Source organism: Ruditapes philippinarum, unplaced genomic scaffold, assembly GCF_026571515.1.
Source record: "Ruditapes philippinarum isolate M1 unplaced genomic scaffold, ASM2657151v2 ctg1385_1_1_1_1, whole genome shotgun sequence".
NCBI lineage: Eukaryota > Metazoa > Mollusca > Bivalvia > Venerida > Veneridae > Ruditapes > Ruditapes philippinarum.
The window spans coordinates 318,123-343,919 of NW_026854172.1; the positions used below are offsets into that span (position 1 = coordinate 318,123).

The 25,797-nt window shown below is 31.9% G+C and overlaps 2 protein-coding genes across 2 annotated transcripts; both read left to right on the plus strand.

Moving 5' to 3' along the window:
- Positions 1 to 820: 820 nt before the first annotated feature.
- LOC132739262 (sulfide:quinone oxidoreductase, mitochondrial-like) lies at positions 821 to 8,460 on the plus strand. The gene is made up of 10 exons (XM_060726940.1): positions 821 to 1,329; positions 2,447 to 2,617; positions 2,962 to 3,015; positions 3,592 to 3,789; positions 4,413 to 4,516; positions 4,765 to 4,867; positions 5,101 to 5,290; positions 5,865 to 5,932; positions 6,215 to 6,393; positions 7,209 to 8,460. Exons 1-10 carry the CDS (start codon positions 1,090 to 1,092, stop codon positions 7,267 to 7,269), a joined length of 1,368 nt encoding a protein of 455 aa, XP_060582923.1. The 5' UTR covers positions 821 to 1,089; the 3' UTR covers positions 7,270 to 8,460.
- A 490-nt stretch (positions 8,461 to 8,950) lies between these two features.
- On the plus strand, positions 8,951 to 25,137 carry LOC132739263 (sulfide:quinone oxidoreductase, mitochondrial-like). The gene is made up of 10 exons (XM_060726941.1): positions 8,951 to 9,379; positions 9,748 to 9,918; positions 13,268 to 13,321; positions 15,306 to 15,503; positions 16,165 to 16,268; positions 17,365 to 17,473; positions 18,803 to 18,992; positions 19,990 to 20,057; positions 21,110 to 21,288; positions 22,305 to 25,137. The coding sequence occupies exons 1-10, from the start codon at positions 9,188 to 9,190 to the stop codon at positions 22,363 to 22,365; spliced, it is 1,326 nt and encodes a 441-aa protein (XP_060582924.1). The 5' UTR covers positions 8,951 to 9,187; the 3' UTR covers positions 22,366 to 25,137.
- Positions 25,138 to 25,797: the final 660 nt, after the last annotated feature.

Consider the following 25,797-nt stretch of genomic DNA (forward strand, 5'->3'; position numbering starts at 1 on the left):
TGAAAAAAAGTGCAGAATTTAAACCGTTTAATATTTATACTGGGGGGTTAAATTTTAGATACTCTTTTTTTCCCTAAAAAATTATGAAAATTCCAAAAAATTTAAAAAAATGTTTGCATGTGTTTAATCCAATATTATTAAAATTTAACAAACAGATTTTTTTTAAAACTACCGAGCCAGGATATTTTTAATATGGGATCATTTTCCCGCGTTTTTAATGACACTAGTAAAATCATGTGTGAGGTAAAAAATTGATATGAGTTTGGCATGAAAAAATAAATAATTAATCTTTTTCGACTTTTTATTTTGTGTAGAATTGGGGTCTGAAAAAACTGAAATTTTTAAAAAAATTTATTTTTAATTCAAAACAATTTCCGCCCCCTCTGTCGTGAAACTCAATTTTCAAAGAAAACCAAATGTATTTCACCAGCTAAAATACTTTATTTATTTATCATTTAAAACATCAGCAGCTTCACAATTTTAAGTTTATACAATTCTTATTTAAACTGACATGTATGTATGCCAAAAGGTGACCCCTCAATACAAGAGCACCCCCTCCAAATAAAATGTTACCCCCGACCCCAAACCCGTCCGAAAAAAGCTTTCAAGTCAGGGATTGTTTCAAGCAAAACAAAAGCATTGCGATAACCAACACTTTTTAACTTCCTGCAAAACCTTAATTAGGCCAAGACGAGGTTTTAAAACATTTAAACTTTTTCCTTTTCAATGAATCATGTAAAGTTCTTGAGAAGTGAAGGGCACACGTTCACAGCATAATGTAAAGCGTCGCACTAATTTTATAACGTAGATTTACATGTTGTATGTAATAAATGCACAATGCTGAAAGTAGTGTGTAAATGCATCAGCCAGAATTATCATGCATTATTAGTGTTGTTTTTGTTTCTTTTCCCACTGGATATATGACTGGATTCTACACTTATTGAATATATAGTTTCGGACAAAGCTAAATTCAAATTAATTTTCTTTATAGACAGAATGAATGCGAAGTGAAAAAAAATCAAATCGTATTTTCTTTCAAATTTGTTTAGAAACTTTGTTTTTCATCATATTTCTGGAAATTGAATTAAGATGGTTTCACGCACAGGACGTACGCTGTTTGTGATGGTAGCTCGTGGTTACAGTGGTGCACGTGGTAACGGTAGTGCACGTGGTTACAGCAGTGCACGTGGTAACGGTAGTTCACGAGGAAATGATACCATACATCACAAGCTGGTGGTGGCTGGAGGAGGAACAGGGGGTTGTTCAGTCTCGGCACGTGCATGTCGTGCACTCGGTCCCGGAACTGTTGCTGTCATTGAACCGTCTGAGGTAGTATATACAACTGTGATACAATTACTATTTCACAATAAATCTTTTACATTCGTCACAAGGTGAGAAAAATGTACGGCCTGACCGGGACTCGAACCCGGAACCCTCGGAATACCGTACCGAGGTTCTACAGACGGAGCTATCCGGCCACTTAACACAAAAGTGAACAGTTCTGAACCCTGACACAATGAACAACATTAAAATTTTCTTAAATTGAGGCAGCTTTCTGGCGTACGATGTATGAATAACACGGTACCAAATTTACGTTTCTTGTTTGTTTTAGTTCTTTTTTGTTACAGAAAATTAGAAGGCCTGTATTTTTACAAGATCTGTTGTATTAAGATTTAATCTATCAAATAAAGTGTGAAGTTCAAAATGAGGTTCACATGGCTGGCCATCTTGTTTCAGAGACTTATTTACCTCAATTCTGTACTAATACATGAAATATTTATACGAAATCACTCATTGATAGCAAATATGCTTTTTAATCTGATAAAATTGTCTGCCCAAAAAAAAAAAAAACATATAAAGAAAAAACAATTTTTTTTTTCCAAGATATTGAAGCATGTGCCCGAAAAAACAAACAAAAAACTTAGATGCGCATTTATTTATGACATTTAATAAAATTAAAAAAAACCCCCCCCAAAAAAAAATTACGTATAATAAAATGTACCTTGTAACCGAAATAACGAATAGTTAAATGGCTGGCTAAAAAAAATATCTCATTCTTCATTTTTATTGTCATTTATTAAATTAACAAGATCCAGACCAGACAGTGCTCACACCTACCATTTCTTGTTTAATCATTTATAGACAGTAGATCGGTTTTTAGGGAAAACTTGTCTCATTTTTTAAAAGAAATAATAATATACATATATAATACTTTCAAAAAAAAAAAAAAAAAAAAAAAAAATAGTATCTAGTACTTTAAATTAATACCGACTACTTTATGGTTCCGATAAAATAAATAAAAAAGCAACAATAACAAAAAAAAAAAAAAAAAAAAAAAAGAAAACAAAACAACCACAAAAACACAAAGTGCTTTCAGTGCTTTGATTTATACAAAAAAAACTATGATGAACTATGCAATCATAACGTTTTTCATGTACATATTTAGAAACATTACTATCAATCAATGTGGACGATGGTCGGCGGCGGGATCAAACAAATGCAACAGTCGGAGATGGTCACGGCGGAGATACTACCTAAACCTTGTAAACTATACAAGACAAGGGTAGCAGAATTCCAGCCAGATAAAAATACGGTCGTCCTAGCTAACGGACAAAAGGTTAAACTTTTTATGTAATGATAATTTTAAAGACTATATCTGATTGAACCAATTATTATCCCATGTTTATAAACTCTCATAAATCACTATTTCATCATACCATATTCAATTAATTAAAATAGTTATTAATCACAATTAATCAATTACTGTACTATACGATTATTTTTAGATATCTGCTAGCTAAATGTACACATACGTAACAATAAAAAAACATACGTGTATTATACATTGAAACACTCAACATATGATGACTAAATACTCTTTTAAGTTGTGCATGCCGTAATTGTATTTTAGTACTATGCAATTATAGGGGAATTAACTCATATTTTCTTTCTTTTTTTCAGTTAAGTTATGATTATTTGGTTATTGCCCTTGGAATTCAGATTAACCCAGGCAAGGTAAGCATTTTAGCTGATTGTCCGACTGATGTTAATATAATCAAATGCCATTTATTTGCAAATATAAAAATGCAGACTTGGTCTGATTACAAATGAACAGAGAAGATTTCACATAACATTAACAAGCTCATACCGTAAATACAAAATTAAAGTGGCAGTACCAGTTGTTTGACTTTAAGTCTGAGTAACAAATACAAAATTAACTTAATAAAATTCACTATTTCTAAACACATTTCTTACTTTCGCAACTGAATAACAAATGGATTTATTTTCAACATGGTCATATTTCCGTACTGTAGCAATAAAACTGTCTTTTATATTTTATGTTTTCTTTAAAAAAAAAAAAACAAAAACAACAACCCCCCCCCCCCAAAAAAAAAAAAAAAAAAAAAAAAAAAAAAAAAAAAAACAACAACAAACAAAAAAACAACAACAACATAAACAACGAATACACTGGCCATGCCCACACAGTAAGGCCCCGGACCAAGTAAAGTTTAAGAATGTACCGTATGCCGGAAAATCTTCAAGTTCTCTAAAATGTCTCACTCATTAACATCACAAACATCTAAATTGTAGGTAGAAGGGCTTGTTGAAGCGTTTAAGAACGACCCAACGGTCTGCTGCAACTATATGAAGGACACGGTAGTTAAGACATACCCGGCTATACAGAACTTCCGGGGAGGTAACGCCATCTTTACTTTACCAAACACACCTATCAAATGTGGCGGGGCACCGCAGAAAATCATGTACTTGGCAGACGAGTACTGGAGAAATGTAAGTTAAATAACATCTAGTGAACAAGTCTTACTGATAAAATCTTTAATGTAATGTATATTTGATCATGAATGTCTACCTTTGAAAACCTGTCTGAATAATAAATGATTATTTATGGTAAAAAGTTGCACTTATTTTACGACTCATCGACACCAAGATCATGATTTACGGTTATATCAACATCCTTCTTTAGTAGAGAGGTTGCACTAGAATTAAACTAGCCGCTACGTAAATGTAGGTTTGAACCTCGTGATTTGTGTGGTTGTGTGGTTTTTTAACAACAGTAACTTGCTTCCCATTTTATCACAATGAGTTTCTAACCGAAAAAAAAAAATGTTTTGCAGATTTGCATACATAAATTTTCACAATAATACATAAATACATTAATGCAAATATTCAAAAGGGTTGGGCCAAAAGTTATAACAACATTATCGGGGACACTCCCCTGATATGCTGACTGCAATGTTATTCAAAAAAAGATATGAAAAAGACATATGTAAAGTATGATTTATTAAATTAAAATCTAAGGAAAAAAATATAATTAGATATAAAAAGATTTAAAGTACTACTAAATAATTACATTTTCTGATATTTTGAATATTTGATATTGTTTTTATCTTCAGCATGGTGTCCGAGACAAAACAAAAATAATGTTTAACACGTCTCTGGGTGTAATATTTGGGGTTAAGAAATACGCTGAGCGTCTGTTGAAGATAATTGACCGGAAGTAAGTGAACTCTGAAATTAAATCATGCTTATTCAATGTTTGAGCTAAAATCATTTTATGAAATCTCTTCATGTGCATGCAATTGAGACATAATGTTCTTAGTATTTTCCCAGAATTATGTAAAGCCCCCCCCCCAAAAGCCCCCATCCGCACCCCCCCCCCCCCCCAAAAAAAAAACATTACAAAACCAACAACTTTTTATTATCTTATAGTATGTAATATATTTATATATTTTCAACTGTTTGTAGACACATTGAGGTGAATTTTAGACGAAATCTAACGTCGGTAAACCATCTGAAGAAACTGGCCGTGTTCGAGCACTTAGACACCGGTGACAAGGAGACGTACAATGTAAGTAAATCTTAATTCTAGTGCTGCTTATTAGAAATATACTATCGATTACTTAAAATCAGTGCAACTTTGTATTTGATGTTGTTTTTTATTTTTGTTTTTTGTTTTGTGTAAGATAGAAAAAAGATCAAAATACAACATAGATACAAAAGTTTGAAGCAGATTGTAGTCTTTGTACATTGAATGTTGGTTAATACCAGTATAGCGTGTTTATTGTTTTGTTTTTATCATAGTATGACTTTATGCACGTTGTTCCACCTATGTCTGCCCCGGATGTATTGAAGTGCTCTACCTCACAAATAACTGATGAGGCCGGCTGGCTGGACGTTAACAAGTACACAATGCAACATAACAAATATCCAAACATCTTTGGTCTCGGTGATTGTACAAGTGTACCCACATCTAAAACAGCCGCTGCAGTCGGTCAGTATTGTAAAATAATTTCATCTAAAAAACAACAACAAAAACATTTTCTACTGATTCATTCGTTCTGGCAAACACAATCTGAAGGACGAAAAAAAGACCTTCATTGCCCCCTTTCTTACTACTGTACGTTTTACTCGTGTGTACGTTATATTTCCTACATAACTTTGAAGGGCTTGAAGTGTCTTCGATCATACCTGATCCCCTATCAAGATTCCAATTAAATTAGATTCACGATTTTGTTCAATTGGGTGTGTGTGTGTGTGTGGGGGGGGGGGGGTTGCGGATGACCATGCGTCGTTTGTCGGAATGGCATAAAAATCACATTTTTCAAAGGTTCAATAATGACCATCGTATATACACATTTGCAGATATTTTCAAAGTTAAACAACATTTATTTGAATTGAGGCCGGCGCTGCATAAACTGATTTCGTAATAACCGTCTACATGTATATAAAATTATGTACAATCTGAAATCATATCGAGTTTGCAATACTTAATTTTGCCATGCTGGACGTTCTTTTCTTAATGATATTACGATTATCTTTATTTCTTCTTTTTATGATTTTTGCAGCATCACAGAATAAAATTTTACTGAACAGTTTGTGTCAAGTGATGAAAGGAAAAGTACCCGACGGAAAAGTAAGTTTTATATATCATTTCAGAATATTGATGGAGTTATTTAATCACTAATATATATTCTTGTATCACGTCTCCCCCCCCCCCCCACCTGACATCATCAAAGACCATGTCGGGCCTCTGAATAAAAATATTTAAATGAGTAAATTGATAACTTATAAATTATAAATGATAGTTTGTTTGCAATGAAAACATTATTTTCAGAAGAACACAGCTTAAAAATGTTTATAATACAAACTTAGATATGTTCCAGAACGACACTTTGATTATATAATATTTACACAGTATGACGGGTACACAGCATGTCCTCTTATAACCGGGTACCATTCTTGTATAATGGCCGAGTTCGATTTTGATGGCAACCCGCTAGAGACGTTTCCTATTGACCAAGGGAAAGAAAGACGAACGATGTTCTATGTGAAGAAAGACGTAATGCCACAGCTATACTGGCGATTGTTCGTCAAGTAAGTTACTATTATCCAATGTTCATACAATTGTTAACCGGACCACTAACCAATCCTTTGACTTTAGGGACACTAAATCCCTAGTAAAGTCCTAGTTCTGGCTTCCATAACTTTATATGTCGCTTTTATTTTGACGTTGCGTCTAGCAGAACTATAAAACCTGTTCGCTGAAGTATCTTTAGCTAGTAAAGTCCCTGATAAAACTCCTTCTGCTTTAATCAAGCCAACGTTTTAAGGACCGCAGCTCCTTTCCACCATTCATAAAACTAGGCAGATCGGGTTAGCGTTGCCAATGATTTCATTATTATTGGCGACGCCGGTGAGTGACGTCGTCTTATCACACAGTGCAATCAAATGAGCCGCGTCACGACAAAACCAACATAATGGGTTTGCGACCAGCATGGATCCAGACCAGCCTGCGCATCCGCGCAGACTGATCAGGATCCATGCTGTTCGCTACAGGGTCTGTAAGCGAACAGTATGGATCCTGATCAGACTGCGCGGATGCGCAGGCTGGTCTGGATCCATGCTGGTCGCAAACCCATTATGTTGGTTTTGTCGTGACACGGCTCAAGTGTGTACGTTTTTATATTTCTATTTAATAACTTTATGTAGAGCATGTGCATTGTGAAATATTTTCATGATATTGCAGGTTCAGTTTAACAGTTTGTTTCATTTTTACAGTGTTAAGGTTGTTGTGCACTGTAGACTTCTTTAGCGTTTATAACGTTTACGATGTTAAGTTTTTAGCGTGCTAATTCAAAACTAATATCAAAATAGCATAACTTACATCTCATTTTAAATATTGTTTGCAGTGGTAAGTGGGGCGGACCTAAGCCGTTCAGGAAAGCGATGCATCTTTGGATGTGCAGATAGAACAACTTTTCATGCTGCTGATTAAAAGAACGTTCAATGAAGATGTGAATTTTGTCGACGTAACTTAATTACGTCCTAATTAACATAATCCTGAGACTTATTATAGATTCAGATTTATGTACAACTGAGTATTTCGAAATATGGAATGAAATTTATCGACAATATACTTCTGTTCGATTTTACTTATAAACTATTGTTATTTTGTACAATATACATTTTGTCTTTCAACTCGTCTTTTATTTCAAAGGGTATGTTTAAATGTGTATTAGTTCATAAATAGTATCATAGTTACTGTTATGTAACAGGTCACTAGATTGGAATAAATATTTTGATCATGACATATTATACGGTGTAATTTGAACCATATTTTGGCCAATGCTAACCTGGTAACATGATTCATTGAATGGATATCATATTATGCGATGTGGTGTGTTAGTATGTATTATTTTGAATATGTCAATGATTATTTAATAAATATGCATTATGCTCGCATAACATATTGTCGAGGGTATTTTCAAAGCTTTATCTAAATTGTCATTTTCATTATGATGACAGCACGCGCAACCAGCACGCGCCAACACTCATGTTGTTAAAAATCTATATTATAATATGGATGCTTTTGAATAGTCTTTATAAAATTTTAGTTCCATTTTTTCGAGATGATCTTTTTCAAAACAAATACAGGCTGATTTTTTAAGGGTTTTCATTTCGCCAGTAACATATTTAGTGCTTCTCCTGGCGACATCACAAAGATAATTGAGCCGTGCCACGACAAAAGCAACATAGTTGCGACCAGCATGGATCCAGACCAGCCTGCGCATCCGCGCAGTCTGATCAGGATCCGTGCTGTTCGCTTATCTACCCTATTACAAGTAGAGAAACTGATAGCGAACAGCATGGATCCTGATCAGACTGTGCGGATGCGCAGGCTGGTCTGGATCCATGCTGATCGCAAACTCACTATGATGGTTTTGTCGTGACGCGGCTCATATATAAATCAGTCGCCATATGAAACATTTGTGCTGTTTTTCTTTTAATAAACATTCAATAAATGATGAAAATATACATGCAAATATTAAGAAATTGTATGAAAATTAATTGTTACATCAGTGTAGTTTGTATCATGTAGGAGATGTACATAGATGTTACCTTTTCGATCCCTAATTAAATATCGTTAATACAAGTATAAAAGTGTGGTAATTTGTAGTATATTTAGCTCCATCTTTTGAACTTTTACTTAAACGCTGCTACTTTAATTTTGTCTGTGGAATACAGACCTTATAACATCAGATAGTGTGACTTATAATAATACAGCTCTGTGCTTGGTGAACATGGCATGAAATTGCCGCATTGAAGGTCCCTCCATATAAACACATTGCAAAATCATTTTCATGTTTAATTGTTGAGTTTCGCCGGATTAAGCCGGTGTCATAGGATATAGAAAGTCTGTATGCAGTCCGTGAACAGATCTTTCAATTTTGATCTGTTACCTGGCCTAATATGCATATGAAATTATTAAAATATGAAAGTAATTAAACCTTAATTGGAAAGATTTTAAGCAAACAACACAATATTATTTTTTTCAAACGACTTAGTATCGGTTTCGCCATGCTCGACAGGAAGCGATACACTGAGTAATGTGTTAAGGAGAGTGAGAAAGAACGACAATCATTGACTACTTTTGGAAAACGTAAACAACAACGTGTAACTTTACCATACGTTACTGGCAGGGATATAATATGATAAAATGCTAATATATATTTAAATTATCAGGCAAAGCTTTGTGTTCATAGTAAAAAACACAGGCACGAGTAGTAAAAACTGAATATTTTCTTAAATAAAATTGGAACGTGCTGCGGATTATAAACATTGATCGAGTTTCGGTTTGAGGAGACAGGCATACCGTATTTCCTCTAAAATGTTGAAATTAACAAATGCACGTCAATTACGAACGTTACTCGTGCAGATAAACCGGAAGTACAGCAGTAAGACTGACACTGCCCATTATAAAGTTGTGGTAGCTGGAGGGGGTGCGGGTGGCTGCGCGGTTGCGGCACGTGCTGTACGTGCACTAGGCCAAGGAAATGTTGCTGTCATAGAACCTGCTAAGGTATATATTTATAATTACACAATTCATAATTAACCAGTGTTTAAATACATTGACAATGTTAACAGATATTAAACCAAGCATTACAAGATATTGTGAAGTTTATTTTAAGTTTAATTAAGGGAAAATCATGATTTCCTTTACTGTTTCTATACATGATTAATATTTTAAGCAACAGATCTGAATAACATTTCTACAAAGTTTAAATTAACTAGTTATACTGATGAGTCTTCAAATATTGAACAAAGAGAGCTGATATGCATAAATGTTTAAGACATGATATAAATACCATTCAGATTGTTGTGGTAAATATAATTACCACATGAAAAAAGGAAATATATCTATCAACATATATTTTGTAAACATTTCAGACCCATTATTACCAGCCATTGTGGACATTGGTTGGTGCTGGGATTAAGAAAGTGGAACAGACAGCCAGGCCTATGAAAGATGTATTACCTAAAAATTGTGATCATCTTGCAGAGAAGGTGGCAGAGTTTGATCCTGACAGGAATACAGTAACACTGGGGAATGGCAAGAAGGTTTGTATATATACTGTTAATATATCAGTAAATTTCAATTTAATATTTACATACCACATTTCCCCTTTGTGGCTGAGGGGTTGCCTTTTAAGGGTTGAGGCATCAGAATTGAAGCTACCATTTATCCCTGCGTGATCATAAGAGGTGACTAAATGGGTTGGAATTAGGGCAGTCTATGCATCTCTCAGCTTCAGCCAGTGAGATGGTTTTGACCTCTGGTGTTGCTTTAATTTTGTAACACCTGAGGTTAGCTTAAATCATCTTTGCTGTTTTGGTGCCATATGACCAAAATTGTGTTGGTGCGCCATAAAACCAAACAAAACAAACACATCAAATCAATCCATTTAATGAGAAAAAACATATTTATATGCTTTAACCTTGAAAATGTTTTCTTTCTAAAAATAAAACATAGCTTTGTTATCAAATATTAAGTTGGAATACTTTCAATATTTCTTCCCCCTACATTTAGAAAGAAAAAAAACCAAAAAACATTTTAATATGAATGTGTTATGTTAGTGTTTAGGACACAGCTGATAAATAATCTATTAGTTTTGTCACTATAATTGGTTGTTTACTTCTCATCTGTCAGATGAGTCATAGATTTAAAAGTTATAAAATGATATGTGTTAAATTATATAATGTTGATCAAACACAAAGGGAAGTTAATACAATGATTAAGTGATCCCAGCATGATAATCAGAGGGTATAGTTGGTAAAATCAGGCTGTGTGCTGTTCTCAATGCACCATGTAACATATGATGCTATGTTACCACATATATAATTGTTCTGTTTGACATTAACAAAAGTTCATGATTAAAGGATTGGTTTATGAAGTGTTTTATTGTTATTGTCAGTATTGATCTATTTTAACACCATGTCTGTCATTTAAAATCTCAGTGAAATGTTACACATTCATGTATACAGAACAATTTGTCAGCCAAGAATAAAATGTTAGTGCTGAAAAAACATTTATTATCTATTATTAGCTACTTTGGAAAATCATATTTATGTACATAGGCAACATTAGGCAACCAGATATTTTGTTGTTTTCAAATATTTTTTGCATGTTATTGCCTGAGTATGATGTTGTTATACCTGACATTAACAATTAGGAACGTCGCCAAATGACCTATACTGTGTCGGTGTGACGTAAAACCCAATCAAACAAACAAATAACAATTAGGCTTTTGTTACAGAAAATGAATCATTTATTAAATTAAAATTAGAACAAATGTATGTTTTACCACATGAGTTTGAAATTTTATTCATGAAATAGTTGAATATGTTATAAATAAACACTCATTATATAATTTGGATATATTTTATTATATTTCTTTAGATCTTTATAAATAGAATTTTTAAGTTTTATTCATAATGAAAAAAATATGTTAAATGATATACTGAATAACAAACACATTTTTAATATTATATAAAAGTATTATTTTGTATTACTTTTTCATGTCTGGAATTTGAAATAACCAGGAGAAGGTAAATAACCTGCAAGCACGTTGCTCTTGTATCTGGGGCAGTTAATACAATATGTAGGCCAGTGTAGCCTTGAAACATAATTATATCCCTGGTAAACAACTAAACCGAAACCTGTCTTGATAAAGTGTTTAAAACATTACTCTATTTCTGTTTTATTTCTATTTTGATTATTTATAGCACATTGAGTTTATTTAGTACATTGAGTATTTTTGAGTGAATTAATTATTTCTGTACTCCAAGGACACATAGGTCAGACAGGAACAAGATATTCAGTAAACACACATTTTTGGTTTTTGTACAGTAAATATTCTAAAAGATTGATTTTTAGCTCGACTTTTCTATGAAAAGGGGAGCTATCCTACTCGCCCCGGCGTCGGCGTCGGCGTCACACCTTGGTTAAGTTTTTCGTACCACCCCACTTTATTTCAGAAGTATTACAAGTATGGCTTTGAAACTTACCATACTTGTTCACCATCATAACCTCCATCTACAGACAAGAGTACATAACTCTGTCAAGGTTTTTGACAGAATTATGGCCCTTTTTTGACTTAGAAAGTGTATTGAGCTTGGTTAAGTTTTTTGTACCACCTCACTTTATTTCAAAACCATTGGAGGTATTGCTTTGAAACTGACCATACTTGTTTACCATCACGACCTTCATCAACAGACAAGAGGACATAACTCTGTCAAGGTTTTTTGACAGAATTATGCCCCTTTTTGACTTAGAAAATACATTGAATATGGGTAAAATCCACTTATTGCCTTAACCCTTTGAGATATTGCTTTGAAACTTTTAATGCTATTTCACATCATTACCCCCATCTGTACGCAAGAGAAGGTAACTCTGTCAAGGATTTGTTTTAAAAATTAAGGCCTTTTATCGACTTAGAATCTTGGTTAAGTTTTTAGTACCAGTCCACTTTTTTGACTGAACTGTTTGAGATATTAATTTGAAAGTTGGAATACTTGTTTACAATCATGATTCCCAAACATGTCCAGGAGAAGGTAATTCTGTCAAAGATTTTATTTGAATTATGGCCCTTAACTGTCAATGTTTTGTATTATAGGCAAGCACTAAAAAACTTAAAAAATCTAAAAAAATTCATTCCTATCCACTTGTTCACTTTACCATAAATTATGTCATAATAAAATAATTCTTCACTAAATATCTTAATGCTCATGGCCATTGTTCACTTTAAAAATACAGAGATTCTTGTATTGCCTTTTACTGCAAAAACTTTTTTTATTGGCAAGCAATAAAAAAGTCGAGCGCGCTGTCTTACGGACAGCTCTTGTTAAGATTATATTTTTAACAGTACTTTTGAAAGTGTTCTTTTCCTGTTTCAATTCATTGAGCAAAACAATATAATCAAAGTTAGGCCTTACTAAGTCTTATAAAAGAAGTCATAACAAAAATTAAAGATGACCTAACTAATAAATGAAAACCAGACATAAAGTTAGTTGCAAATAAATCATAAAAGTTAAAAAGAAGAAAAAAGGTGGAGAAAGATTGATCCCTAGGAAGCATTAATCACAACAAATTTACATGAAAATTACAGACTCGATTTGATTGAGTCTGTACATAAGGGATTATGAAAAGGTGCAAACCTTTTTAAAGACCATTATGTCCCAGAACTTCTTTTTTTATTTCCTAAAAGCTTTTTATTGTTGGTGACGTGCTAGAGTTTGCTAAAAAGTTACAAATATCATTAGCATATTAACTAAACCATTGTATTTTATATGGAAAAAAAATATGAATGAAGTTTGATCGTTCCAAAGCACTGAGTGAACAAGTCTTTTAGCTGTTTAGTTATGTGTTATAAATTTCATGTATTAAATTAAAGATTTTGTTTATTTTCAGATAAGTTATGATTACTTGGTAGTAGCTTTAGGGATACAGATAGATTTAAACAAGGTAAGAAAGATGTAAATGTATCTTACCCTTTCCTGTTTAAAATTAATGAATTTTTCAAGAAATGTTTGGTATTACTCAGGCATTAGATTGAAGGTGTAATGTCTGGCATATCAGATATGGTTTTTATGTTTACCATGTACCTTACGGTTTATGTTTACCATGTACCTTAGGGTTTATGTTTACCATATATCATAGGGTTTATGTTTACCATGTATCTTAGGATTTATGTTTACCATATATCATAGGGTTTATGTTTACCATATATCTTAGGATTTATGTTTACTGTATATAATAGGTTTTATATAAACCATTGGTTTAAAACCATATATCATAGGATTTATGTTTACCATATATCATAGGGTTTATGTTTACCATATATCATAGGGTTTATGTTTACCATATATCTTAGGATTTATGTTTACCATATATCATAGGGTTTATGTTTACCATATATCTTAGGATTTATGTTTACCATATATCATAGGGTTTATGTTTACCATATACCTTAGGATTTATGTTTACCATATATCTTAGGATTTATGTTTACCATGTACCTTACGGTTTATGTTTACCATGTACCTTAGGGTTTATGTTTACCATGTACCTTAGGGTTTATGTTTACCATATATCTTAGGATTTATGTTTACCATATATCATAGGGTTTATGTTTACCATATATCTTAGGATTTATGTTTACCATATATCTTAGGATTTATGTTTACCATGTACCTTACGGTTTATGTTTACCATGTACCTTAGGGTTTATGTTTACCATATATCTTAGGATTTATGTTTACCATATATCATAGGGTTTATGTTTACCATATATCTTAGGATTTATGTTTACCATATATCATAGGGTTTATGTTTACCATATACCTTAGGATTTATGTTTACCATATATCTTAGGATTTATGTTTACCATGTACCTTACGGTTTATGTTTTACCATGTACCTTAGGGTTTATGTTTACCATGTACCTTAGGGTTTATGTTTACCATATATCTTAGGATTTATGTTTACCATATATCATAGGGTTTATGTTTACCATATATCTTAGGATTTATGTTTACCATATATCATAGGGTTTATGTTTACCATATATCTTAGGATTTATGTTTACCATATATCATAGGGTTTATGTTTACCATATACCTTAGGATTTATGTTTACCATGTACCTTAGGGTTTATGTTTACCATGTACCTTACGGTTTATGTTTACCATGTACCTTAGGGTTTATGTTTACCATGTACCTTAGGGTTTATGTTTACCATATATCTTAGGATTTATGTTTACCATATATCATAGGGTTTATGTTTACCATATATCTTAGGATTTATGTTTACCATATATCTTAGGATTTATGTTTACCATGTACCTTACGGTTTATGTTTACCATGTACCTTAGGGTTTATGTTTACCATATATCTTACTAGGATTTATGTTTACCATATATCATAGGGTTTATGTTTACCATATATCTTAGGATTTATGTTTACTGTATATAATAGGTTTTATATAAACCATTGGTTTAAAACCATATATCATAGGATTTATGTTTACCATATATCATAGGGTTTATGTTTACCACATACATTTTTGTGTACCATAAGGTCCTTTTTAGAATAATCTCTTTATTTTTTCGGAAGCTCAAATGGCTGTTAAGTATAGAAAAATGTTATAATTAAACTTTCTTGCATAAAATGTGCAAACAGGTAAACATTTTCGGAGATTAAATCATGCTTTAATTGATAAAAATCATGCAAGCATGCCCTGTTTTTGCACATATTTAATGTTCATGACTCTAAGAACCATACTTAAAAAGGGCTGACAACTGACTGTAATGAATGTACAGGTAATTTCATTATAAAAACATAGCAATAAAATTATATTTCAAAATCACATGTAAAGCATGAAAAAGGTGCATTACTTGTAGAGTTTGTGAGGATAGAAAATTGTTACAGTTATTAAATAATTTTCAGGTGGAAGGTTTGGTAGATGCTCTAAACAATGACCCACTTGTTGGCAGCATATATCTTCCTGATATGGCAAGTAAAACATTCACCGCCATGCAAAACTTCAAGGGAGGTAATGCAGTATTTACCTTTCCTAATACACCAATCAAATGTGCAGGAGCACCACAGAAAATCATGTACCTAGCTGACGAGTTTTGGAGAAAGGTAAATATGTAAAATGTGTAGAATCCATGGTAGGTAAAATCAGGTAGTTTGAATGTCTGGATAATCTACACATATTAAAGTAAATATTTTCTTATAAGAATAACAAGACATATCTCTCAGAGTATGAGCGCATATCACCCACCCGAGAAATGAAATAACACCATCGGCTCCGCCTTGGATATATTTCAGTTCAAGGATTGCCAATTTGCACTATTTACCATGAGAGACATGTAATATTTTTATTATTTTACTGAACCAACATTTTAACATAGTCAAATATTTTAATACAGTAAAAAGTTTATGTGAGCAGGGCGGCTAGGGGAGAGAACTAGAACATTATGTTTTCTTAAGTCTATATAGATAATAAATTAGATTACTCGTCCCTGGGAAATATTGAACGGGTAATATTAATTTCCAGGATGATAGATTGAAATACATGTAACACCATGTGATGTCGCATTAATAAGGTTATATAGTAAAAAGTTTATGTAAGGTATAATAAAATTCATCAGTTAATTATATAGTGGATGAGTTCAGATGAGTTTAAAAAGTAAATTAATGGGTGTTGAGCATGAGTTATTCATTTTGTTTCTTTCTTAATCTCAAATAACTTGCTTATCCATATTTCCTTAATTCACATGCCAGTATTTTATAATTACAGCATGGCGTTAGAGACAAGGCAGAAATCAACTATTTTACTTCACTTGGTAAAATGTTTGGTGTGGACAAGTATGCTGCCACATTGAGAGAGATAGTGAAGAGAAAGTGAGAGATATTTTATATTTCTACAGATCACACTACCATTCATGTTCATATTGTCTTTTTATGATAACATAATCACTTATTGTGGTATAATAAATGTGTTGTAACTTTAATCAGTGAAAATATGGTTTACACTGTTCACCTCATTGTTTGTGGGAGTAATGCTTTAAATCTTAATGGAAACATTACACTGATAATACATATAATTATAACCTGACTTAGTTTCTGATACATGACACAAGGAAACAACAACATATTTAATCAAAAGCTGATTTTATCGCTAGACATAGGCCATGTGTTGGCCATTTTTAAAACCTGATTTTTATTAATATCATGGTAAATGGTGTTACACCCCCATTTTTTTCATGTTTAGGGTTTTAATCTTTTTCTACAAAAAAAAAAAAAATAATAAAAGATTGCTTCAGGCACATCCATTTTTGCCAGAAAACTTTGTTATTTACCGGTAGGTGTTTAACTAAAATAGGTCAATTTGGAAGAATGTTCATGTGTACCTGCCACATGCAAATATGCCATTACCATGAAATTAGTGATGATACAATTTTAGTTCTGTTGACTTAATAATTACATTATTTGATTATTTGATTTATATGCTACCAATAGACTAGAGTACACTGTATAAGCACAGGCACGAGTATCGGACCTGGGAAGAAAAAATATGACCAGATTGATAAAAAAAACCTGTGTTCATCTTAAAAGTGTCAAAAAACCAAAAAAAATGTAAATAATGACCCCCTTTAAAAATATACTATAAGTTAAGAGTATATCTTAACTTATAGTATATTTTTTAAGGGGGTCATTATTTACATTTTTGTTTTGTTTTTTTTGGACACTTTTAAGATGAACACAGGTTTTTTTTATCAATCTGGTCATATTTTTTCTTCCCAGGTCCGATACTCGTGCCTGTGTGTATAAGGATTTATATCAAAAGTATTGCATGTTGCTGCTTTGTTCTTTTTAGGAAACTTTGAAAGCAACATGGTTAAATCCATGCTATCTTTGCAGGCTGTCTGATGGTAAATGTGCAGTTTAAGGATTTTAGGTAGTAGCATGTTTTATTTTTGTATTCTTTTCATTGTAGGGATATACATGTAAACTTTAGAACAAGTCTAAAAGCTGTTGATCACAGAAAAAAGACAGTGACTATTGAATATCTGGACAGTGAGACTGGTGAAGAGCAAACTCATAAAGTAAGTTTATAAAATGTCTATATTCTATGTTAGCTAGAATAAAAGTGATAATCTGAGTATGTTAGCTAGAGAGCTAGAGTGTAAGTGATAAATTGTTTATGTTAGCTAGAGTGTAAGTGATAATCTGACTATGTTAGCTAGAGTGTAAGTGATAAACTGTATTTGTTAGCTAGAGTGTAATTGATAAACTGTCTATGTTAGCTTGAATGTAAGTGATAAACTGTCTATGTTAGCTAAAGTATAGATGATAAACTGACTATGTTAGCTAGAACGTAAGTGATAAACTGACTACATTAGCAAGAGTGTAAGTGATAAACCATCTATGTTGGCTACAGTGTGAGTAATAAACTGTTTATGTTAGCAAAAGTGTCAGTGATAGATTGTTCACGTTAGCTAAAGTGTACTGATAAACTCTTTGCTAGCTATAAGTGATCAACTGTTTATGTTCACTATAGGGTAAGTGATAATTTGTTTATGTAAGCTATAATGTAAGCAATAAACTATATTTGTTAGCTTAAGTGTAAATGATAAACTGAATATGTTGGCTAAAACTTACTACATTAGCTAGAGTGTAAGTGATCAATTGTTAATGTTAGTGTAAGTGAAAAACTTCATTTGTTAGCTATAGTGGTAAACTGACTATGCTAGCTAGAGTGTAAGTGATAAACTGACTCTGTTAGGTAGAGTGTAAGTGATAAACTGTCTATTTTAGCTAGAGTGTAAGTGATAAATTGTTTATGTTTGCTAGAGTGTAAGTGATAAACTGTTTATATCAGCTAGAGGGAAGGTGATAAAGTGTTTATGTTAGCTAGAGTGTAAGTGATAAACTGTTTATGTTAGCTAGAGTGTAAGTGATAAACTGACTAAGTTAGCTTGAGTATAAATGATAAACAGACTATATTAGCTAGAGTGTAAGTGATAAATTGTTTATATGTTACTTATAGTGTAAGTGATTGACTGACTATGTTAGCTAGAATGTAAAAGATGAACTGTTTTGTTACCTAGAGCGTAAAAGATAAACTGTATTGTAAGGTAGAGTGTCTTTGCTAGCTTGAGTGTAAAGGATAAATTGTTTATGTTCACTAGAGTGTAACTGATATACTGTTTATGTTAGCTTCAATGTTAGTGACAAACTATACATGTAGACAATAATTGTGATAAATATTAAAGCTGAGGTTCAGAGTTTTTGTCTTGTTTTATGTTATTATATTATGATATTGAATACCTAACTGGAAAAATGTTGTTTTTTCCAGCTTTTAAATACCTGCTGAATTACATTAAAAAACATGCACATTTTTTCCTATATTTTGACACATTTATACATTACAGTACGACTTCCTGCATGTGGCGCCACCTATGTCAGCCCCAGATCAGCTTAAGAATGCCCCATCCAAGTTTGTAGACAGTGCGGGATTTCTGGATGTAAACCAACTCAACATGCAGCACAGTAATTATGAGAACGTGTTTGGTCTCGGTGATTGTACAAACATTCCTACAGCCAAAACTGCTGCAGCAGTTGGTATGTTCTTATTTGAGCTGCGTAACGACAAAGCCAACATAATGGGTTTGCGACCAGCATGGATCCAGACCAGATTGCGCATTCGCGCAGTCCGATCAGGATCCATGCTGTTCGCTTACAAACCGTATAACGAGTAGAGAAACTGATAGCGAACAACATGGATTCTGATCAGACTGCGCAGATGCGCGCATTACGTTGGTTTTGTTGTGATGCGGCTCATTTAGTTATCATCATAATTATTGTATATATATCTAGAAAACTGTTTTAGCTCGATTATTTAAAGAATAGGGAAAACAGTTGTACTCATCCAGGGATCTGTGTCGGAGTTGGCATCAGTCTCTGGTTAAGTTTTTGCTTGCAAGTTGGTATCTCCAAAAGAGCTGAAGATAATTGGTTGAAACTTCACACACTTATTCTCTGTGTTTATCTTACAAGATGGGCACATAACTCTAAAGTTATCTTTTTACAGTTATGTCCTTTTTCTGACAGTCAAGCACTGAGAATAATTGATTGTGCTGTCCAATGGCAAGCTATGTTAAATTTAGCATATGCTCAAATTTTGGGTTTCTGATAATGTTTGACTGTGTATTAATTAGATATTATACAGTACTCTCAAGGAATATGATTCATTGTTATGAAATTAAAAGTTCTCTCATTGTTTTAGAAATGTCTACTAGAGTACTATACAACATTTATGATACAAATTAGAAATTAGCAGATACAGTTTTGTCAAAAATGTGAGATTTACTGAAATTTATTTTCATTAATTATTTTTCCAATTTTCATGATTAATGTTATCTTACATATTATTTCATATATGGGTTAAGAAACATTTAGAAAATGATGTTCTAAAAATTATTGTGCTTTGAGATATTGTTATATTCATAGTTACCATAATATGTTCACATGGTGTGTAAATCATGAGACACTGACTTATTATATACATGTAGTTTTATATTATTCAAATGAAATTGTTATTAACTTTTCAATTATTCAGGTGCCCAGAATAAAATACTGTTTAACAGTTTACAGTCAGTGATGGCAGGAACATCTCCTAATGGACAGGTATTCTGATTACCTCCCTTTGTTTTAAAGATCTATTGCTGTGTGAAAGATGTTTTTTAATGTAAATTCTTTATTTATAGATTGTTAAAAAAGTTGTGTTTTGAAACATGGTCAAAATGAGGCTGGTTTGTAAATATGCAGGTTTTTTTACATTCCTTAAGTTATATATTGATTACAGGCTTTATTAAAAGTCAATAGGTTAAAGGGTGAGACTTGTAATCTGGACATTGTGGGTTGGATTCCCGGGCTATCCAAATAAAATTACTAATCAGTCTTTCGGTTGAGACTTTAAATCAAGTTCCTGTGTATGAGTACTTAAACACTTGGGATGTTTAAGGACCTGGAGAAGCTTCTGAAATTGGGTCAATTTTTTCCGTATCTGTATCTTGCACTATCCTCTAAAATATTAAACAACTTGTACTCTTCTAATAATCATATAGGCAGTCGATGGCAAGTATAAATAAACTCAAATACATACACACTTAAAGGCAGATCCATACATTTTGTACCTATTTTATGCACAGTCCTAGTTTACCTTGTATAATCATCAACCTTTATAAATCAGCTTTAGAACTTTCTTACAAACAAGAATCAGACTTTGAATTCAATATATAGATTGCTAGTTGCTTAAATGATCTAATGTTTAGAACTGGTTCAAAGCAGATATTTCTGTTTTATATTGAAATGTAAGTTCAAAGATACATGTATGTGTGAATGACATAAAATAAAGTTCAATTAGATAGATTTGTTGACACTACAGGACTACTCAGTCTTATATAAGTTATTTTAGTATAGGGATTGAAAATCTTACATTACATTGTATACCAAATATCCCTTATTTTACTGTTTTCTTAGATTAAAGTTTCATTTTGTCATGATGGTCTCCAATTGAAAATCTTTCCTGTCATAATGCTTTGATTTTGCTACTCATTCTCTCATTGACTATTCTGTCATTACAACTTGAATTGAGTATAAGGTTAATTATAATGATCTCTCTTTGACTAGGAATAATCTGGATTACCTATCTTTAATTTATGTGATATATTCTATAGTATGATGGCTACACAGCCTGCCCTCTAGTGACAAGCTACAATAAATGTGTGATGGCAGAGTTTGACTTCAGCTGTATGCCGCTGGAAACATTTCCTGTCAATCAGGCGAAGGAAAGGAGATCTATGTACTTCTTTAAGAAAAATGTGTTCCCTGAAATCTACTGGAATCTTTTAGTCAAGTAAGTACTTTCTATGCCCCCAGTCTTAAAGGGGAAATATTGTTTTGACCTTGTCACGGTCTTACGCTGTCCTGCTCTCAAACAGTATATTGGTACATCTGTTGACTGACAGGCTGTGAAAACTGGCAAAACAGTGGGTTCGATCCCAGGAAGATGCTTTGGTAGTTTAGCGCGGAGGAAGGTAGTCTAGGACTGGTGTAACTCTCCAGGAAAGATGGTTAGGAAACTACCCGCCTATATTACTGAAATACTGTTGGGGAAAAGGCGTAAAATGAAACAAGCAAACAAACAAACAAACAGTGGAATGTGGGGGAATCCATGTTAATAGCTCTAGTATGATGTCTATATTTCTAGAATAATATCCATTAACTTAGTTTTGCCTACCTTTACCATCCAGTATGGAAGTAGTCAAGTATTTGTTCAAATATGACTTTATCACACACCCGTGCTGATTTTGCAACTCCGTAAATATGGTATTGCACGGCCGTGCATATATTTTGACGTGACATCATTAGCGTTTTACAGACATAGTGTAAAGACGGGCTAAATGTTGGCGTTATACTGTAGGCGCGTCAATAAAAAATTAGTCTAATTTCACTTTAAACGGTCTTTATTTTGGGTATGTGATAAATAGAATATTAAATTCGTGTAAGGTCATTACTGAATTTATTGCACACATTGAATAAAATAATATTATGCTCGCCAGAGGCTCGCATAATATAATTTTATTCAACTCGTGCAATTAATTCAGTATTGAACTTACACTCATTTAATATCCTCTATTTATTACTTATTACTTAACTCTGCATTGAGGAATATTGTGATCTTTTATAGCATTTTTGTTAGGTGAGCAATCCTTATATCCCTCATGGGCATCTTGTTTCACATCCTTATCTTAGTGATAGAAGATATCATTTAGTAAAGGTTGTTGATGTGTGTTCTTTAAAATATGCATTAAACAATGTATATATATGTATATATTTAAAAATGTCTTATTTCTAGTTATTTCTTTACAGGGGTCACTGGGGTGGAAACAAGGTTTTTAGAAAAGTGTTGCATCTTGGGATGTCAAAATAGAGAAAAATTTTGGATGAGTGTATAACGGAAGAACAGGGGAGATAATAATTGTACATACAACCTCTACATCACTTTAACATACTTTAAAAGGTGTTGGTTGATTGACCAAATTTTATTGTGTAGTTTTGTTCTAAAAAAGCTTTTAGTGACATTTATGCTCTTTTTTCTCATTGTCAACTTGAGCTGAATTGACTATGTATTTCAGAAGATTTACTGTTATAATGGTGACTGGCCAACAGTTTATATTGTAAATTTTTTTAGATAAAATATAAATCTGCCTAAAATGTAAATGACTTTCCAACTTTTTATAAATTGAACGTTACAGGTAAGTGGATATTTACAAAAATTTCTTTGACCAATGTGACATATTTATCGTTCATTTAAAGTAAATTATAAAATTGAAAGGAATTATGGCAAATTATAAACTCATTTTGACTTTCACACGTTCACACTTTATATACCCTTGAATGTGCATGATGCCATTTCAAATGAAGTTAGGTCATATTGTTCCATTAAACAATATTTGAACATTTTTTATGTATCTTTATTTGATAAATTTTTTGATGTTGATATACACTGGTTTTGTTATTTTAGTCTACTATAAACAAATTATAAACATGTATTGATATATTTTACATATTGACATAGTGTAACTTTATTATATAAGAAGTTATAAAGTAACCATAGTTTTACAAACATTGTTGTCATAGAAATATGACACAGAAATCTCAACTATTATAAGATATGTTAAGTATTGCTGCACATGATGTGTATGTTAAGAGAACAGAATGAGTGGTAATGAAGGTTTGTTTTTGATGTCATGTTGAAGTGTCAGCTCATATTACTGGCTTCCAAATGAATGATTTGTTATGTATATTGTTTTTGTATGGGCCTAAGGCCATAAAACATTTTTTGTTTTTACATGGGCCTGGTGCCATAAAACAATTTTTACCATGGGCCTGAGGTCAATAAAGCTTAATTATTTCAATGTCTTATCTTTATAATGAAGATTGCAAAAGTAGGGAATTTGCTTGTCTATTTCTATCAATAAATCTAAGAGAAAAAATTCAAAACTAAGATATGAAAATAGTGCCTGTGTCTCTCTTTCAGGATATTAATGACAAAACTGTCTTGTTGAGTATTTCAAATGTGATCTTAACCAATATTTTTTCATGAAAGTAATATATGTCCCTTCTTAACTTGAATGTTTATAAAAATAAGATATTGATAGTCATTGCCCTTAACAGCTGAGCATATCAACGCATTATAATTAAAAATTGTTAGTTTTGGTTTTGTGCAATGTTGTATGAATCAGCATTATTTTAATTGTATAATAACAGTGGCCTGATTATTTCTATAGTTCTGCTGGTCACAGAAGTCAGACATTTTTGCATTAACTATTAGTTATTTACATTTGTGTTGACATTCGGAATCTGTATTGGTATGTGAGTCTGATTTTTCTTGCTTATTTTGATAATTTATTAAGGTAAAGAGTTCCTGAAAAATTATGTATTTCTAAATCTAATATAACAGTTTATCTAAAAATTTGATATTTTGCTACTCCACTTATGATGTGAATAAAATAAGATTTATATACAATGTATGTAAATTAAATAATACATATCTAGATCCATATGTACTTACGCAATAGCAATTTACCTTAAAGTAATTTTATAACACATGCACTGTAATCTGTTAATTAAACCGGTTTTGCGTAACAAGGCTGGTCATCAGTGCATTACATACATTTGCTTAAAGCAAATATTAAATTATATTGTTGTGCTACAGCTCTGAATGAAAGAGTAAAAAGAACATTTAATCATTCTTACCAAACATTGTGTTCCTGGATAAATGAGACTTTTTAATGTTTATGAAAATGTTATTGTCCAAAATGTTGTTTTACAATTAAAAATTGTCATATCTTAATTTTAAACTTTATTGTCTTAGAAACTACCATTTTATCCTGTGATAATATTGGTAGTTGTCATTTTATTACAGTACTAATATTTTTGATTGTCCTCACTTAATTGATTCAATTTAATTATTATCAAAAGTTATATCACTTGGCCTTTTTGGTGCAATTGTTATGGTAACAAACTAGTATTAAAGAATGTTTATAATTATGCTTTTTATGTAAAGACCCCTAAATTATAGGAAGCAGTACGTGACCTAATAGTTACAATGGTCTGTCACTACCCAGGGTCATAACTATGTCTCTGTAAAGCCCCGTAAAGTATGGGGAGGGTTGGCCTAGTGGTTACAATTGTCTATCACTTGACCTAGAGATTATGGGTTCAAGCCCTACTTTGGTCCCAACAATGTCTCTTCATATGACACAAGTACCGGTTAGTTCCAGAAAGTGGCCTTCATTGATACAAATGTGAGCTACTAGTTATCCTTGTATAAAAGTATTAAAAGTCAATTTAGAATTTTTCAGAAGAATTCAGTTATTTGTATTTGTAATGTAAATATTGCAGCATAATAAATGATATAACAATCTTAGTGTTCATTTGTAACATTTTGAAAGTTTCAAGACTTAATGATCTGTGAATTTATTAATATCATTATTTTTATATTTGATATAAGAAGCTTATGATGTCTGTTTTCATACATATATAATTATTTACTGTATTACATTTTACTACTTAATTACTTCTATTTCTGTATGACTTAAGGTACCTTTTTTTTACTTGTGCTTAAAATGTTTGACTTTTACATAAATGTACACTTTCAAAATCATAAAATCATTAAATGTTCATAGTTTAACTTTTTTACAGAATAGAATAAACTGATATGTTTTAAATTCAACAATGAATTGTACCCCTTACTATAAAGACCTTGTTTGATAGCTGGCCACCTTTGTGTTCTTGTACATATCCAGTTTATTGGTTTAACAAAGTCTAGTGGTATAGATTCTAACTCTCGACCCAGGGAAAAGAAGTTAGAAACTATTCTTGGGCCATAGAAATGTTGCCACATATAACACAAGTACTTGTTAGTTTCTGGAAGTTGGCACCAGAATGGTTGAAATAATCTCCAAAATTGCTCTTCACATTTGAGCTTAAATAATTGATGTATAAAGATCGATTAAAATGATGGCATTGAAAATATATGAAATTAACTGTATTATGTTGTTTTTTTTCCATTATGTGTCACAGTTTATATGATTTTTTTTCAAAAATAATGAAATGTATTTCTTTGACAATAAATATATCCGATATATATAAACATTTGCTTTAAGTAAATAATGTTATTTTTTGTTTGTTGTTTATTTGAGAACGCTTGTTTTTATGAACCGACTTGCTTCAAATATTTTAAAGCTGGACGGAAAGTTCTTATATACTGGTATACATAAGGTAGCTTTATGTGCTGTGATTTTCGATTATTAAACTTGGTAGGCAATTTAGATATTTTGAAATGATTTCAAAGCAG